Source organism: Varanus komodoensis, unplaced genomic scaffold (assembly GCF_004798865.1).
Source record: "Varanus komodoensis strain SLA01 unplaced genomic scaffold, ASM479886v1 scaffold10, whole genome shotgun sequence".
NCBI lineage: Eukaryota > Metazoa > Chordata > Lepidosauria > Squamata > Varanidae > Varanus > Varanus komodoensis.
The window spans coordinates 2,123,189-2,141,104 of NW_025335269.1; the positions used below are offsets into that span (position 1 = coordinate 2,123,189).

Sequence of the window (17,916 nt, forward strand, 5' to 3'; positions counted from 1 at the left end):
AAAATACTGAAGTTTTGCCAGCTTTACTTCCACAAAATAGACTCAGTAATGGGCTCTAAGATGGAATAATGTGCTCTAAGTAGTGTTCGGTCAGACTCATACAATTTTCTCCACCTACACTCTAGCTATCTCTCTTCTTACTTCATTGCTCTCAGTTCTTGTCTATACAATGGAGCTGAACACGCTCTGCTTAGGTGGGATTGTGTCAACTGACCGAATCCTTTCCCTGTTCCACAGGGCAATTTGGGTAATATGACTGCCCACCATATCCATCAGGTGACCCCCCAGAGTTCTCTGGAAGCCCAGTGAATCCATCAGTCTCTGGATGTGGACCAATCTAATAAGTCCCCCACACTTACGGAGGGGGAATGAGGCTAATAGTGCAAACCTCACCAGAAAATGACAGTGTCATATCCCCCACATCCAATGTCATATCCTCCATGTCCATGACAATGTCATATCACCCACATCCAAACCACCACCACCCTGCTACATCAAGAAAACCAGGTCATGAGTGTGTCCTTTTTCATGCATTGGGCTGATAACATGCTGAGACAGTCCCATAGTTCTCATGGTGGCCATGAAGTTCTAAGCCACCCCAGCTAAAACAGCCTCATCATGAAGATTGAATATGTTGATTCTGGGGGTTCTCAACACCAAGTCTGAGACTGCCTCCAACAGCAAAGACAAGGAGACTGCTGGAGTGCAATAGGTACACAGTATGCCAGCTGAATCCCATTCTGCCTCAGGTGTAAATACTCAAGACCTGACCCCAAAGGGACAGGGAGCCTGGAGAGTGACAATGAATCCATATAGATTATAGTCAATTCCCCACCCCAACCCACTAGCCAATGTGGGTGCTGGTGCTGCACCAAATAACCAGGTGGGCATAATTGTGAGATAGGGAATCTGCCCTCTTCTCCCACCCAGCTAAAGCACTCCAGGTGAGCACCCTCATCCAAAATCGAAACATGGATGTAGGCGGTCTTATTTTTAACTGACCTGGAATTCAGTAACAGCACCAGCAGGCTGGAGAACAGGTTGATATGGCCACCTGGCACCATGTGGCTGGGGGAAGAACCTGAAGGAGGGTCAGGTGTAAGGTATCTGACCCCTCTTCTATGCAGGTTCATTAATCCCCCACCCCTATATCTTTTCCTAACCCTTCAATGGCTGTATCCCCCAGCCCCCCATCTCTCTCCAACCCTGTAAGTTTGTCCTAAAAAAAATTATAACTCACCTATTGATCTGATCAAATTTGCCCAGATTCCCAGAGAATTGCTGCCAATGCCCGAAGAAATTGTTTGCAGCTGGCATGCTCACTCCCCCCGGCTCACACTCTCTCCCTCTCTTTCCTGGCAGCAAATTCTGCCACAGGCCACCCTGGATGGGCTCAGGGTTGAGGTGAGCTGGTGATGGATGCACAGGAATACAATGTGGGCAGCGGCAGCGGCAGACACTGTCTTTGGGCAGCCTGGCTCTTAAGCACAGGGTGCTAAAGAAAAAGCAACCAGTGTTGGCCAGTCCTGCCTCTGGGGTGTCGTCCAGAGAAATTGGCTGCAGCAGGTATGCTTGCCCCTGCGCTCCCTCCCTCTCTCTTCTGGCAGCAGACTCTGTCACAGGCCACCCTGCGTGGGCTTGGAGTTGGGGTGAGCTGGTGGTGGGTGTGCAGGAAAATGATGCAGGTACATGAAACATCTGGGATTGTTTAACTTAGAAAATTGATGAATAAGGAGACATGCAGAGGTGTACAAAATTATGCATGGTGCAGAGGAAGTGGAGAAGGAAACTTTTTTTTCTTTTTTTCTGAAATGTAACTTTATTTTTAAAGCAAAAACAACTATAATAAACAGAACAAGCTGAAATAGACAAAAATGCCCAGGGAATTCCATACAGATCCAACCAGTACAATCAGCCCTCAGAATCAACCCATCAAAACTCCATAAAAATGTAACACACACAAACATCTTAATCTGTACAACAACAGATCCTCCAATCACTTCAGATCCTCTGCAGCTTTCCCTATCTTTTCTAAACACCTCAGATCCACTTATCTTGCTACACATTCCTCTAACAATCTTCTAAACAACATGCTCCACCAGTCCATTTCTCCGTTCTTCAGTTGTTAAGGGCTCTGGTAATCTCCATCCAGAACCAGCTGAAATCCTAACTCTGACATACTCCCTGAAAGGCTCTCTGACACTATATTTTTAAGACTCATGAAAAACTGCTTTGATTCTCTTAAAAGTAAAATTCAATGCATTAATATTAATTGATAATATCTTCATTCTGTCTCTAAAACTCAATCTAAGGAGCTCAGACAACTATCTCTTTTCAGATCTGTCATCAGCTTTCCAGCATCCAATTCAGATTTCCTTCTCTTCTCTTCTCTTCTCTTCTCTTCTCTTCTCTTCTCTTCTCTTCTCTTCCTCTCACATTTCTTCATACCTATAAGTAAACTACAATTTGACAGTACAGCTTAAAGCAGAAGAGTTAGGGGAGGAGAGTCAAGAAAGAAGGAAAGAAAAAAAGAGAGAGAAAGATAAGAGTGATAAGAAAGAGAAAGAAAAAGGACAAAAGACAAAAGTGGATAATGCTGGTTAGTCAGCCTTCTATCATAGAAACATAGAAACAGAGTGAGTCAGAAGGGACCTCCTGGGCCATCTAGTCTGATCCCCGGCTCCAGCCAGCTTAATTCATGACATGCCTATCAGTATTAGAATTTTCAGTCCATTCTATTTCTATTAAAATATTAGTTTGAATTAGTTTGCTAAGAAGAGGCATTGTTCTAATTTTCATAACAAAGGGCCTTGATTTCCAATCTTCTCCAGGTCCATTAGGTGGGGCTAATGGTCTTCTTCTCATAGTGTGTCACATTTGTTCTTTGTTCGTTAGGATTATTAATTTTTTATTCTTGTGGGGGGGGGGGCAGAACCAGCAAGAAATCCCCGAAAAAACCAAGTTCCATCAGGGAGATATAATTGTCCTTAGAGCAAATCATGTATAGTTTAGATCCAAAACAACAACAAAAATCATTGCTCAAACAATCAGCAACTCCCTTAAAAATGGTGATGAAGGGGGAGAGAACTGTCTCTTCTGCTGTAGTGAGCTTCAGCCAAGGTCAATTTATAACGTCCAGGTTTCTCGAATAAAATTATCAGACAATTTATAGCTGCAAAATTAAGTAGAAGAGTGCCCTTTTCAAAGTCCTTTCCAAGCAGAGAAACAGAAATGCCTTAAAATCTGGATCACAACCAAAATGATAACCTCATGTCTCAGCTGTCTGAAAAGCACCATTGTCCTCCTTCTCATTCAAAAAGCACAATTAAGCACGAAAATTCACCCAGCTAGTATTTTCATACCAAGGTAAGTTTACAGTATTTGTAATGCTTCATTCTAGAGTAGAGACATTAAACAGCTTTGCAAATAAGACACCGTCTATCAACAAAAGATTATCCATTTCAGAGCCCCCTCAAAATATGCAAACAAAAATGCCTGAAGAGTTCAAGCTGCTTCAAATTGGTGTGCTATTCCCTTGGCAAAGAAAATGTCATGATATAAAAAAAAATAATAAAAACTAAAAGAAAGATAAAAGGAAAAGAAAAAAGAAGTGTGTGTGGGGGGGGGCATCTTTGTTTACTGTTTCCCATTTTACCAGGCTGGATGAAATCAGAGCTGCAGACCAAGAGTCTTGAAGCTCACCTGTCGTTTAGAGAGGTAAACACCCCTTAGGGCGATTTATAATTACCTAAACATGATAAAGCACAAAGCAGCAACAATCGCTGCGGCTTCATCAAGTTGCCATCCACCCAGAAGTCTGAGAATGAGACATTTTCTCCCTCTCTCATATTACTAGAATCTGAGGTTATTTCATGAAGCAGATTCAGAAAAGATAAATGAAAGGAGTTCTTCACACAGTGCATAATTAAACTATGGAATTCACTTCTACAGGATGCAGTGATGGCCTTCTGTAAGGAAGGTTTTAAAAGAGAATCGGACAAATTCATGCAAAATAAGGCGATCAGTGACTATGAGGTCTAATGGCTATACTCTTGCTCCAGAATCTAAGGCAGTACTCCTGTGTTCAGCAATTGAGGGAGACCATGGACAGGAGGCTGCTGCTGTACTCCTGCCCTGCTTGTGGGTATGCCATGGGCAGTGTGAACAGAATGCTGGATCAGATGGGCCCTTGTTCTTATCCAGTGGTGCTCTTACATTCTTACTATATGAACATACTTATAGCTCCCTTTCTGGCCCCATTTCATATGCAGCTCCTTGCATTTTTACCAACTGATCCCCGTGCTCATGGCTTCCACCCTACTTCCTCCTAGTTACAAATCCCCTACTCATACTCATAGCATATGAGCCCAACTACACTATCACCATAGTTAGTAGTAAACTAATTTGTAGAATAGTAGCTTGAGTCCACCTGCATGAATGGTTAATTCATTTCACTGGAAAAAATGAAATGATTCACGGATGGTATGCTTCTCTGAAATTCATGATATAATGTATTCATGCAAAAGCCTTGGCTCTGGATGCATGTTTAATATTGAATGTTTCATGCCTAGGAGCTAGTCCTCATGCAGCCAGACTTGCCTCTCAGTAGACTAGAATTGTCTAGTACTCACAAATGGTTAAATCAAATCACAAGGTAAAATAACATGTGGGGGGGGGCACAAAACCCTGTTGTAGTGTGAAGTGTGAACCCAACAGGACCAGTCCTTCCATTCTCAGCAAACTCTACCCACTAAATCCACACAGGGGTCCTTCCCCTACCGTTAATGGCCTTTTTACCTTAAATGTTTTGTACTACTGTAAACCTTGGGTTTTTTCCCAATTCTTCTACTACCTCATGTGCATGACTGGTACAATTTTGGCTACAATAAAAGCCATTACTCACAGCCTGAACATAACACGTACAGACAATTATTCATGATTTTTTATAACCAACAGAAAGATGGGATGGAAAAGCATGACAGAGTTCCAAAATTGTGCATGTTTTCTACACAAGGGGAGAAGCTACATATCCTTGCTACTAGAGCCAAATCTTTAGCACAGATACTTTAGGAGCCTCCAGATTTTGATGGTTGCTTATTCCAGACCCGTGGAAGCTATTCAGTCTAAATTTTAAATACTTTTTGTGTTCTGTGTTATATTCCAAACAGTCATTGCATTTGGAGGTTGATCTTTCCTCCATCAATTTACAGGCCTGTTTTCCTTTCTTATGGGCTCCAGCTGCATTTAACTCCTACTGGTTTGCTTTCCTTCGTTCTGCAGGTCTCCAATAAGAGTGCTTGGATGAAGAGTATAATTTCAGAGTGTTATTCCTTTGATCTTTCACCACATAAACTATTACCTTTATGTATGTACTCGTATGTATGTATGTATGTATGTATGTATGTATGTATGTATGTATTTACTGAATTTCTATAGCACCCTATAACCCACAGGGCTCTCAGGGCAGTGTATAATTTAAAGCATTAGGATTTCCTAAAGCAAAAGTCTCAGATAATGCTTATATGATATTGAAAGACAGAATAATTTGACTATTACAATAATATATTGCCCGTGGTATAATTATTTCCCAATGAGTTACTTTGATACATTGGCATCTTCTCTGCAAAATGTAACAATCTTAAAGTATAGAAAAATGTTTATTTATGCAAAATTGAATAGACTTACCAACAGCCATACTCAAGGGTTGATTCCATTGAAAAATCAGCTATGCCCATGTGGAGATGGCAGTATTGAAACAGTAGTCCGTCCGTCCGTCCGTCCGTCCTTCCTTCCTTCCTTCCCTTTTGTAGTTCTTATAAAGATCTAAGGAAAGAGGCAATTATTCCACTATTGTTTTCTATTCCAGGGGCAATCAGTTTCTGTTTACATAGCTTTCCTTCTTGCACAACAAAATAAACAGGTTATGGCAAAAACTGGAAAAATCTTATTAAAATAAGATCCATTATTTTATCAATGCCCTAATTTTTATAGTTTCTGATAGAACATAAGTTCTATTTATTCTATTTATATGTAAAGGATTGTGTGTAAGTTTTGGGATTTCTACTTAATTTCAGTTCAGTGCAATTCTTGTGTTTTTTATTTTTGTAAATTTTATTTTGTATGCTAAAGCCTGTAGTCAATGGGAATAAAGATTCAATTCAATTCCTACTGGAACCAACTGTCTTTTTAAAAACTGATCGGAGGGCGGGGGCAGATTTTTCTCCCTGGCAAGGCTCACTTGTATGGAGGGTAATCAGAGGCATTCAGGCTAGGGTACTTGCTCCTTTAAAGTCAGTGTGATTTATTTGTAAGGCCACTGAAAATAATGTGACCTACTTCTGAGTGCACATGCATTTTCAGACAGGAAAACATAAAAACAAAGCGAGTCAGAAGGGTCTCACAGGCCATCCAGTCTGACCCCTGGGTCCAGTTGACTCGGCTCAAAAGACATTCCAAACATAATTTTTTTTTTCAAAGGAGGGGAAGGGAAGGTGGAAGCAATATTACATTTAGAAACACAGAAACAGAGTGAGTCAGAAGGGGTCTCCTGGGAAGGAGTCTGACCCCCGGCTCCAGCTGGTGCCACTCACAACATGCCCACGATGTGCATGTCTAGCTTATCTTTGAACACCCTCAGTGATGGGGTCTCAACGACCTCCCATGGAAGCCCATTCCATACCCTTGAGGTCTTAACTGTCAGGAAGTGCTTCCTGGCATCTAAATGGAACCTTGGTTTCCTGAGCTTTGCTCCATTGGAGCGCATATTGCCTTCCTCTGCCCGGGAGAACAGGTCTCTACCCACCTCCATGTGACATCCCCTCACATACCTGTATGTCGCCAACAGATCCCCTCTGAGTCTCCTCCGGGCTGAAGAGACCCAGTTCCCTCAGTCTCACCTCATGCAGCATCCCCTGCAAACTGGCCACCAACCTTGTGGCCCTGCACTGCACTGACTCTAACCTGGCTATATCCTTCCTGTAACGAGGGGCCCAAAGCTGAACACAATACTCCAGTTGCAGGCGCACCAGAGTCGTACAGAGTGGTAGTAATATGTCTCTCGATCTAGAAGCCACACTTCTGGCTATGCAACCAAGGGTGGCGTTCACCCTCTTGACCACTGCATCACACTGCTGACTCATGTTCAGCCTGCAGTCAACCAGCACCCTGAGATCCCTTTCACAAGTGCTGCTCTCCAGTCACTTGTCACCTAACCTGTACTTATGACACCTATTCCTATGCCCCAAGTGCAAGACCTTGCATTTATTCACATTGAATGCCACCCTGTTGTCTCCTGCCCGCTTCCATAGTCTGTCCAGATCCTTTTGTATCTGGAGTACCTGCTCCTCAGTTGTGGCCACTGCCATTTACTCCTCACTTTACTAGGCAAGTCAGAGAGAGAGAGAAGCCAGGGGGCAAGAAAGGCAGGAAAGCAACCAAGGAATCTCTTCTGAATTGCTGTGGTTTTTCAGAAGCCCTAATAGAAAATTTCCTCTACCCCACCAGCCTCAGCCAGTGTGGCAACTCCTGGTCCCAGAACAGTACCACACACCAATTTAGACACTAGGGGAGAAAATGCAACATATAAAGCAATTGTGGTATAACTGTTCCAAAGACATTTGGGATTTAGTGGCAGAAATAGCATGAGCAGGATGGGTTGCGGTAAGCCTCACATAACATGTGAGGCAGGCATAACTATGCTGAACAAAATGCCAAATGTAGATTGTCCCACTGTGTACATTTAGCAACTCGGGGGGACTGCTTCACTGTCTTGGGAACAGGGAATCATACAATCATAGAATAATAGAATAATAGAGTTGGAAGGGACCATGAAGGCCATCGGATCCAATTCCCTGCTATTGCAGGTCACCAATATACCATCCCATTCAGATGGCTGTCCAATTTCTTTTTGAATGTGGAAGAGCCCACCACCTAGTGTGGGAGAGCCCACCACCTCTCTAGCCAGCTGAATCTGGGTTGTTGCAACTTGACTTGATTGTTGTGTCTCCTATACTCTGGCAACAGCAAGAAGTGATCTTGATCTTCCTCTTTGTGACAGCCTTTCAGGCATTTATAGAGGGATATCATGTCCCCGCTCAGTCTTCTCTTCTCAAGGCTGAACATGCTCAGTTCTGCCAATCTCTCCTCATAGGGCAGTGTTTCCAAACCTTGGATCATTGTTGTTGCCCTCCTCTGGACTCCTTCTCCCAGGGAAACATTTCTGCACCCTGTAAGTTCCTTTTCTCTCTGTAACCCATCACCCACAGTTTCTCTCAGATAATGCATCCTTTGTTCCCTTTCATTGCACCCTATAGTATTCTCATCACTGTGTTTGTAAGCCCCTGCAGCCTCCATAAAATGTCGCTCTTGCCCCCCTTTTTCCTATGCAATCCATGTCATGTTATTCTGTAGCAACATCTCTGTGATCGTTCATTTTCTCTCTTTGCATCTCTCTTTGCATCTTCTCCCTCAATTGGTTTTTTTCCTTCAGTCTTTTCCCCCCTCCAATCCCTGCTTTTTCTACCCCTTTCTTCTCTTCTATTATTTGTTGCAGAAAGTACTGGATCTCAGTCTTTCACTTATTCAGCAGTCCTTGCAGGGAGGGAGTCAGCGACACAGATGGCAGATATGACAGGCTGGAAATGGTATCAACTCCACCCAGTGATTCTGGACCTTTTCCCTTTCCCTTTTTCACTATGGACAGGGCTGCATAAACTGCGGGTATTTCCAGAAGTTAGGAAAGGCACAATCCTATACTGGCTGGGAGCTGTAGGACCTTTTTCTTTCTAAACATGTGTGGGATAGTACTGTTATGCTTTATCTAGTTGTCCCAAAAGCTATTAGCTCCTGCGATGATGGAGTTGCGGATCTGAATCCCAAACCAGAGATCAAATCATCTGGGAAGATTTGAAGTCATTGGCGTCTAGATGGGTGGAATTATGACTTGGATTATAATTCCCAGAAAGTTCCAAGGAAGCCTGTATCTCTGAATGTTTACTATCTGAGTACAGACAGAACACTGCTCTACAGTATGGTGTCATTGCAGTTGTGGGCAATAGAGGTCACTGTTACAGTATGTAGAATTCATCACTCAAGCAAACAAAAGAGCTGAAGAAAATCTATATTAGATTTAAAAGTAAAACATTTCTATTAAACAAACAAGTTAAGGCACAATGCAGTGCATGTTTAGACAGAAAAAAATCTTTACTGAAAGTGGGAAACATCCTCTCTTTGGTCTCTACAAGGCTGTCTGTAAAAACCGCACTAAGAGCTTGTTGTAGCATTGTAAGAATTGTAGTAGCACATCTATGATATAAAATTCCTGCACACCCTACAGAACCTTTCGTTCTTGTTTTTTTGGGAGCTGTAACAGGCCCTCCCTGTCTGGTTCATTTTAATGTAGACATTGCTTGACTGATCCATTGGAGCACTTCTGGGATGCAATGCTCAAAAATACAGTTGCAAATGGAGGGGAGCTGGGCAGGGAAAATGCTTTGATCAAATCTACCTCTCTGGATAGGCAGATAAGGAAGGCTGTTTCTGGGCTCAAAACTCTTCCCATTAGCCTGTCAGCTGGAATGTGACAATATCTGGCCACATATATTGTCAAGCTGGGGAGGCGTGGGAAATACAATATGACATACCTGTCATACAAGTCTGTTAAGGGCTTGAAAATATCTATTTTTCTGTTCTGATGGGATGAATTTGTGAAAGGGGTCACAAAGCACACAAGCCACCCTTAACTCACTCTGAGGAAGGGAAAGAACCCTACATCTCAAATAGTAACAGCAATAATTAAAATTCAAAGGCCATTTCCCTGCACAAGTCAGGTTTCCAACTCCTGCTTTTCCTGCAATTGCTTTTGTATGCTGCACAATGTCATGTTTTCAGCATAGTAGAAAGTGCCTGCATTTATTAGTATGTGCCTCACTCGCAGAAAAAGTGCTTTCCAAAAGATACCTCATAAATGAAAAGAACTCTAGCGAAGATCCCATCTTAGTTACAGACATACTTGTGGGACATACTTGCTAGATTAGGGCAGATAACCTTGTGACCTCCAGATGTTTTGCACTGCAAGTCATATAATCTATTAATATTGGCTGAGGGTGATATAAAATATTTCCTAGAAACTCTTCAGTGTCCAATATGAATATACTGTATACTGAATATTTGAAATTTGCAGTCCTGTAGTATTTAATGTAACTACTTTATATTCTACAATTAATGTTAGATAAGCGATGAGGAAAAACATTTCATTCCTGACTTTGATGTAATATTATTTAACATCTGACTTTAAACTAGTTCAAACTATTGGATAGGGGTTGTATATTGTATATCTTTTTTGACTCTTGGCAGAGCAGTGGAGCAGCAGAGGCTGCGAGAGTGTGCAGAGGGTGGCCAGGAAACTGGCAAAAGTGAGGTAGGAGCTGGGCAGAGGAGCAGAGGGACAGGAGCAGCGGAGAGGAAGGGGGCGGAGCCAGAGAGGCCCAGGAGGAAGCAGAGGGGCGGGGCCAGCAGCTTTATTTATTTATTTATTTATTTAGAGTATTTGTATACCATCCCATCGCATAGCCTCAGGACGGCTTACATAAAATAAAATAAAACATAATACAAAGCTTCTAAGGCTTATAAAGCCACACTTGTCTGCATCCCTTGTCTGTGTCCCTTAACTGTGGTCCAGGCTTCACAGGGACTCTTTCCCTGGGGCGTTTTCAATTTCTTGTTTGTGCGTTTTCTTGAGGAGAACTAGGTGAGTAAAGTCAAGGAGGGGTAGTGTAGGACAGACAAGGTAGGGGACAAACAAGGCGGGGGAAGAAGGTAGGGCCAATGTCAGCCCAGGAGATGGCCTTGGTGAGAATCACAGGTGTTGCTGTCCGCTGTGACACCTGTGACATGTTTGCCCTTCTCCCTCAGGAGAGGCAGGGATATACTTGCCCCTGGTGCAAGCTGGTGTCCCTCCTAGAGGAGGAGTTGAGTCTGAGGGCCGAGAGAACTCTGCAGGCCCCCTGGGAGCAGCCACCCTCCAGACAGAAGGTTGAGGGAGGGGCCAAGGGAGAAATGGCTGGGGACACATGCAGGCATGTCACCCACAGGAGGACACATGTCACAGCATGGCCTCCTCCATCTCCTGACGCTGACCTGGAGCTGGGACACAGGTTTTCTCCGCTCAGGGAAGCTGGGGCTGATGAGGATATGGGGGACCAAACTGTCCAGGATCCCCACCCTGGGACCAGATGCAGCCAGGGCGCTGCTGCAGGAAAGGCAAGGGTCAAGGAATGGCCATCTACCACCACCAGTGTCATGGGGCTAACGCTTCTTCCTAACGAAAACAACGAACCAGACTCTCATTACTAAAAACTTTATTCTACATAAAATTGTTGATTACAACTATGAGAGACAATGATAATAATGATGCTAATGATGATGGTGAAGTTGTCCTCTCTTTCTGAAAGAGATCAATTAATGGAATGCTTTTAACTCACCTGGGCCGCCCCTCAATGGGCGGGTCTGAGAAACTTCTTTCCCTTTGTCGTTCCAACTGTCTTGTCTCCAATTGCCCTAGTCTGCGCATGCATCTGCGAGAGCGTGCATTTGCCAACCCCCCTTCTGGGCCATGGCCAACTCTCACGTTCTCAAGACTGTTATCATTTGGCGCCTCAACCATTTCCTTGGCAACCACCCGAATGACTTCTGACTGCTGTTCGCTATCAGTTCCTCTCTGAATCCTACTCCCATCTGCGCCCTCTTCTCTTTGAAAAGCTTCATCAGGGAGTGTGTGTGTGTGTGGGGGGTGGCATTTGTACCACTGGCACCAGATATACATCTCCCTGCAACAAAGTCTGGTTCCCACAGGAAGTCTCCTTCTTCTCCATGTGCACCAAGACTCTTCTGAATCAGCGCACACGACAACCAGGAAGACACAGCAGCAGGTGATTGTGATCAGGGACTTCCTGCTAAGGGGCAATGAGAAAGTGGTGTGCCACCCTGATCTTGAGGCAAGGGAGATCTATTGCCTGCTGGGCACATGTATCTGGCATGTGACAGACAGAGTAGAGCATCTTCTTCCCTCTGGGGGTCACCAGCTCCTTCTGGTGATACACGTGGGGATGAACAACACAGTCAGGCAGGGGGTGGGTGGGATCACTAGGGACATTGAAGCTCTGGGAAAGAAACTCTGGGACCTAAAGGCCCAGGTGGCCTTCTCATCTATCTTACTGGTCCAGGAATTTGGGCCAGCCAGGAAAAGGAGGGTCACCAAGGTGAATGACTGGCTCAGGGTGTGGTGCCAGAAAGAACGCTTTGGGTTCCTTGACCATAGCACCTGGTTTCTTGCCAATGGACTTCTGGTGAGGGACGGGGTGCACCTCACAAGGATGGGGAAAAGGTCCTTTGGAAAAACTCTAGTGAGCTTAGTCCAGAAAAGTTTAAACTGTGAGGGGTGGGTTCAGGCCCCCCAGAAACTTGTCCTTGTTCTGATTGGACAAGTGAGGGAAGAGGATCAGGGTTCTGGGACCAGGGTGTTAGAGATACTGCAGGGACTCCTACGAAGAGGGTGCTGGTATCAGGAAGGATGGGAAGAAAGAGGAGGCCGGGGGACCCAAAGAAAGGGATCTGTGGGAAGGAAATGAGATGCATGTGTAATAGTGCTAGGAGCATGAAGCAGGAAGAGCTTGAGGCTCTCCTGGCAATAGAAGGGAGGGGATCATGGAAACATGGTGGGATGAAAGGCAAGATTGGAATGTAAACATAGAGGGGTATCACCTGTTTAGAAAGGACAGAAAGGGAAAGAGGAGAGGAGAGGAGGCATAGCTTTATATGTCAGGGAAGGGATAGGATGCAATGAGGATCTCGTAGAGGTGGTCTGGGTGAAGCTAAGGGGGTTTCGAAAGGGGGAGGGAACTGACAGTGGGGGTATGTTATCGCCCTCCAGGTCAACTTGAGACCCTGGATGATGTTCTGACAGATCAGATTTGAAGGGTACCTTGGGGGAGAGACACAGTAATTATGGGAGGCTCACTCAGCGGAGACAGTCAGGTTACATTGCTTCCTAGATGCTATAGATGGAGGGTTTTTCATGTAGAGGATCTGGGAGGTGATGAGGATGGGAAATATCCTTGACTTGTTTTTGACCCACAAGGAGGGGCAGATTAGGGGAGCTCTGGATGCGAGTGATCACTCCATCCTTTGCTTTGAGATCAGGGGAATGGTCAAGCAGCAGGAATGGAACAAGCAGCAAGTCGAGTACTAGAAGCTGGGACATCATGACAGCCACTTTGGTCAATTGAAGGCCAGACTGGGGAAAGTCTCCTGGGAGAGGGTACAGGAAGGCAAGGGAATTCTGGAGGGGTGGATGGTGCTCAAAAGGGAGGTCTTGGAGGTGCAAGTCTTGATGATACTGCTAGTTAGTAAGGCAGGGAGGTGGAGTGCTGCCATGGATGCGAAAGGAGGGATTAGACGCAAGAGGAGCCTCTGTAGGAAATGGGCACTGGGGCAAATAGACAAAGGGGTATACTGGGGGGAGGAGGCCCTTTACAGAAGGATTCTTCAAAAGGTTAAGCCTGATTATGAGCTGAGACTTGCAAAGAATATCAGGAGCAAGAAAAAGGGCTTTTATCAACCTGTAAATAGCAAGAGGAAGGTGAGACAGGGAAGGTGAGACAGGTAGTGGGACTGCTTAATAAGGAGGAAAGGAATCCAGTGACTGATGTGAGGGAACAGGCACAGAGGCCAAATGACTATTTTGTCTCTGTGTTCTCACCAAAGCAGGGCGGGAGAGGTGTACATGGGGGATCAGATGAAGATGGGGATTTAGGGGCACGCCTGTTCTTTCTAATAGGGGCTTAAGTAGAAAAACATCCTGCTAATTTGTTGCCAGGAATATTATTCTTTCTCACCCTTCCCTGCCTTAGAGGGGAGGCTCAAAAGAGACTACTGAAATGTCTCTGGTTCTTCAGGAAACTCCGTAAGAGAAAGCAGTGAGAAAACAACTGGTTTTGCTGACTGTTCCTCCTTTCCTCAACCATTCTTGAACTCCTCTTCTAGATCCCATTAGGTTTGTTTGGCCATAACATCCCCTTTAATTATTTTATTCCATAAATGTCCTAGTTTTATTCAGAAATTTGCCCAGTATTAGATTTGTCTATGTTTTGTCAGCAAGATAAATCATTGCTACTTCATATCCCCACTGTATTGTGAAACACTCTGTTTCTCATCAATTAATATTAAACCATCCATCTAAGGACAACTATTCAACTGAGCATTCGTTAGAAGATGCATTTCTTCCCCATCTATTTGCCAGGAAGTGAGAGGACTGGATGCCATGATCTTAGTTTTCTTAATGTTGAGTTTCAAGCCAACTTTTGCACTCTCCTCCTTCACCCGCTTCAAGAGGCTCTTTAGTTTCTCTTCACTTTCTGCCATTAGAGTGGTATCATCTGCATATCTGAGGTTGTTGATATTTCTTAATTCCAACTTGTGACTCATCTAGTTCCACCTTTCTCATGATGTGCTCTGCATATAAGTTAAATAGGCAGGGCAACAGTATACAGCCTTGCCAAACTCCTTTCTCAATTTTGAACCATTCAGTGGTTCTGTGTCCAGTTCTCACGGTTGCTTCTTGACCTGCATATAGGTTTCTCAAGAGACAAATAACATGGTCTGGTACTCCCATCTCTTTAAGGACTTGCCACAATTTGTTGTGATCCACACAATCAAAGGCTTTAGCATAGTCAATGAAGCAGATGTTTTTCTGGAACTCCCTAGCTTTCTCCATAATCCAGCACATGTTAGCAATTTGATCTCTACTTCCTCTGCCTTTTCGAAACCCTGCCTGTACTTCTGGTAGTTCTCGGTCCACATACTGCTGGAGCCTAGCTTGTAGGATTTTGAGCATAACTTTGCTAGCATGTGAAATGAGTGCAATGGTGCGGTAGTTTGAACATTCTTTGGCATTGCCCTTCTTTGGAATTGGAATGTAAACTGACATTTTCCAATCCTGTGGCCACTTTTCCAAAGTTTTCCAAATTTGCTGGCATATTGAGTGTAGCACTTTTACTGCATCGTCTCTTAGGATTTTGAATAGCTCAGCTGAAATACTGTCACCTCCACTAGCTTTGTTGTTGCTCAGACTTCCTAAGGCCCATTTGACTTCACATTCCAGGATGCCTGGCTTGAGGTCAGTGACCACCCCATTGTGGTTATCAGGGACATTAAGCTCTTTCTTGTATAGTTCTTCTGTGTAATCTTGCTACCTCTTCTTAATCTCTTCTGCCTCTGTTAGGTCCCATTTTGGTCCTTTATCGTTCCCATCTTTGCATGAAACGTTCCCTTCATATCTCCAACTTTCTTAAAGAGATCTCTGGTCTTTCCTATGCTATTGTTTTCTTCTGTTTCTTTGCACTGTTCACTTGAGAAGGCATAATTCTGCATTCAATTGGATGTATCTTTCTCTTTCTCCCTTGCCTTTCACTTCCCTTCTTTCCTCAGCTATTTGTAAAGCTTCCCCAGACAGCCAATTTGTGTTCTTGCATTTTTCTTTGGGATGGTTTTAGTTGCTACCTCTTGTACAATGTTGTAAACCTCCATCCATAGTTCTTCAGGCAATCTGTCTATCAGTTCTAATTCCTTAAATCTATTTGTCATCTCTACTTTATATTCATCCGGAATATGATTTAGGTCATACCTGTCTGGCCTTGCACTTTCCCCTACTTTCTTCAATTTAAGCCTAAGTTTTGCAACAAGAAGCTCATGAGCCACAGTCAGCTCCCAGTCTTGTTTTTACTCTATACAGAGCTTCTCCATCTTTGGCAGTAGAGCACATAATCAATCTGATTCCTGTGTTGACTGTCTGGTGATGTCCATGTCTAGAGTCATCTCTTGCATTGTTGGAAAAGGGTGTTTGCTATGACCATCATATTCCAACAAAATTCTACCAGCCTGTGCCTTGCTTCATTTTGTAATCCAAGGCCAAACTTGCCTGTTATTCTAGTTATCTTTTGGCTTCCTACTTTAGCATTCCAATCCCCCATGATGATAAGGACATCATATTTTGGTGTTAATTCCAGAAGGTTTTGTAGGCCTCCATAGAACTGGTCAACTTCAGCCTCTTCAGCATCAGTGGTTGGGGCATAGACTTGGACTACTGTGATGTTGAATGGTTTACCTTGGATTCGAACTGAGATCATTCTTTCATTTTGGAGATTGTATCGCAGTACTGCTTTTCCTACTCTTTTATTGAGTATGAAGGCTACTCCATTTCTTCTGAGGGATTCTTGCCCGCAGTAGAATACCTGATAGCCACCTGAATTAAATTCACCCATTCCTGTCTATTTTAGTTCACTGATTCCTAAGATGTCAATGTTCAGTCTTGTCATCTCTTGCTTGACCACATCCAGCTTACCTCAATTCATAGATCTTACATTCCAGGTTCCTATGGAGTATAGATCTTTGCAGCATCGGACTCTCCTTTCACCACCAGATACATCCACAACTGAGTGTGCTTTCAGCTTTGACCCAGTCGCTACACTCCTGTAGCTCCTGATCACTACACTGGGCCTGCTGGAACTGCCAATTGGCTTGTAAATGTTGTACAAACTGGGTTGGGCCTTCTGCCTTGGTCACCTGGGATGTAACCGGTCTGGACATCCCTCCAGGGTCGTTGTTCATAGCTGCTCAGGGGGGAGTGTCATCCTCAATTGGCGCTGACTATTGATCAGTCATTGTGGCTGACCCCCGCTCATGTAAATCCTTACTTCTCCATGCTTGGTTTCAGTCTGTCTCAATTGGGCCAGTCACAGAGGGTAAAGATGCCAGGGATGCCTCCTTGCCTCAAGCACTCAGGAAGGCCAGAGCATTTCCAATGATGATCTCAAACACTGGGTTAGGGGCCACTAAACAAATCAACTCCCCCTCCCAGCCTTGGTACACCACCCATACCCGTGCCAAAATGATTTCCAAGGGCGGGGACCCATAGGGCTGAATCTGCATAGTTTTGTCTTGTAGCCATTGTCCCTCCTGTACCAAAGATGTGATGATGGCACTCACATCTGCACCAGTGTCCCGGTAAGCTTTATACAATTGCCCATTGATTTTAATCAACTCACAGAACTGTAGCTGACTCTATTTGATCTGCTTCTGTGGCACCATCCTCCTCATATTAGCTGGTGCTTCTTCCTCTCTCCCCCAAGCTTCCTCCGGTTCTGGCTGGCCCTGTCGTGGGGACTGCACCCCCTGTGCCCCTCCACTTCACTTCGGCCAGCTTCTAGCTGTTGCTACTTCCCCATTCTGCACCCTCTGGCACCAAGTGCGCTGATGGCCTCAAGTGGAGGCTCTGGCTCCCTCTGTCTCCTAGGCTCCAGACTCTAAAGATTTCACCACCTCACTCCAATCCAATGTTACCCCTGGCAGACATGGGCTGGAGTGCGTCACCACCCCAACTTAGGGGCCACCCCAGCTGCTTTAAGTGTCCAACTTCCTTGCAATAGAAACACCCACTAGCGAGTCCAGGTGCCTCCCCACACCCCACATGCAGCTCCCTCCTTTTCTCCAGCTCCTGTGGACGGGGGGGGGGCTCACCTCGCACCTCCTCTCTCCAGTGCTCTTCTTGGGCTGTTCCCCCAACTCACTTGTGACTAGCTTCCAGGAGATCTGCCAAAAGCGCTGCCTCAATTACCGAGGTAGGCTGCTGGTCCATCACCAAAGTTGCCAAAGACTCTGGGTGGCTTGCAATAAACTGTTCCAATGACTGCACCCACTGCTTCAGGGTGGTAACCCCAGCTTCCTCTACCCAGTCCTCCACATACTTTTCCAGCCAGACTTCCCAAGCTGTCCACCCCTCCATTGCCTGCCTTGTGGCAAGGCGCAACCAGAGTCAATAATGTTCCCAGAATAGCTGGAACTGGGCCCACACCCGTTCCTTAA

At 44.7% G+C, this 17,916-nt stretch overlaps 1 protein-coding gene across 3 annotated transcripts in view; it reads right to left on the minus strand.

Moving 5' to 3' along the window:
* Nucleotides 1-2,434: 2,434 nt before the first annotated feature.
* The window catches only part of PLEKHG4B (pleckstrin homology and RhoGEF domain containing G4B), a 175,054-nt gene continuing 159,572 nt past the window's right edge, over nt 2,435-17,916 (minus strand). For all 3 annotated transcript variants that reach the window (XM_044452637.1, XM_044452660.1, XM_044452628.1), the window contains 2 exons: nt 5,686-5,823; nt 2,435-2,478 (listed from right to left, as the gene is read on the minus strand). In XM_044452637.1, coding sequence (XP_044308572.1) covers nt 5,722-5,823 — 102 coding nt within the window. In that variant the 3' untranslated portion in view covers nt 2,435-2,478; nt 5,686-5,721. The remainder of the gene's footprint in view (nt 2,479-5,685; nt 5,824-17,916) is intronic.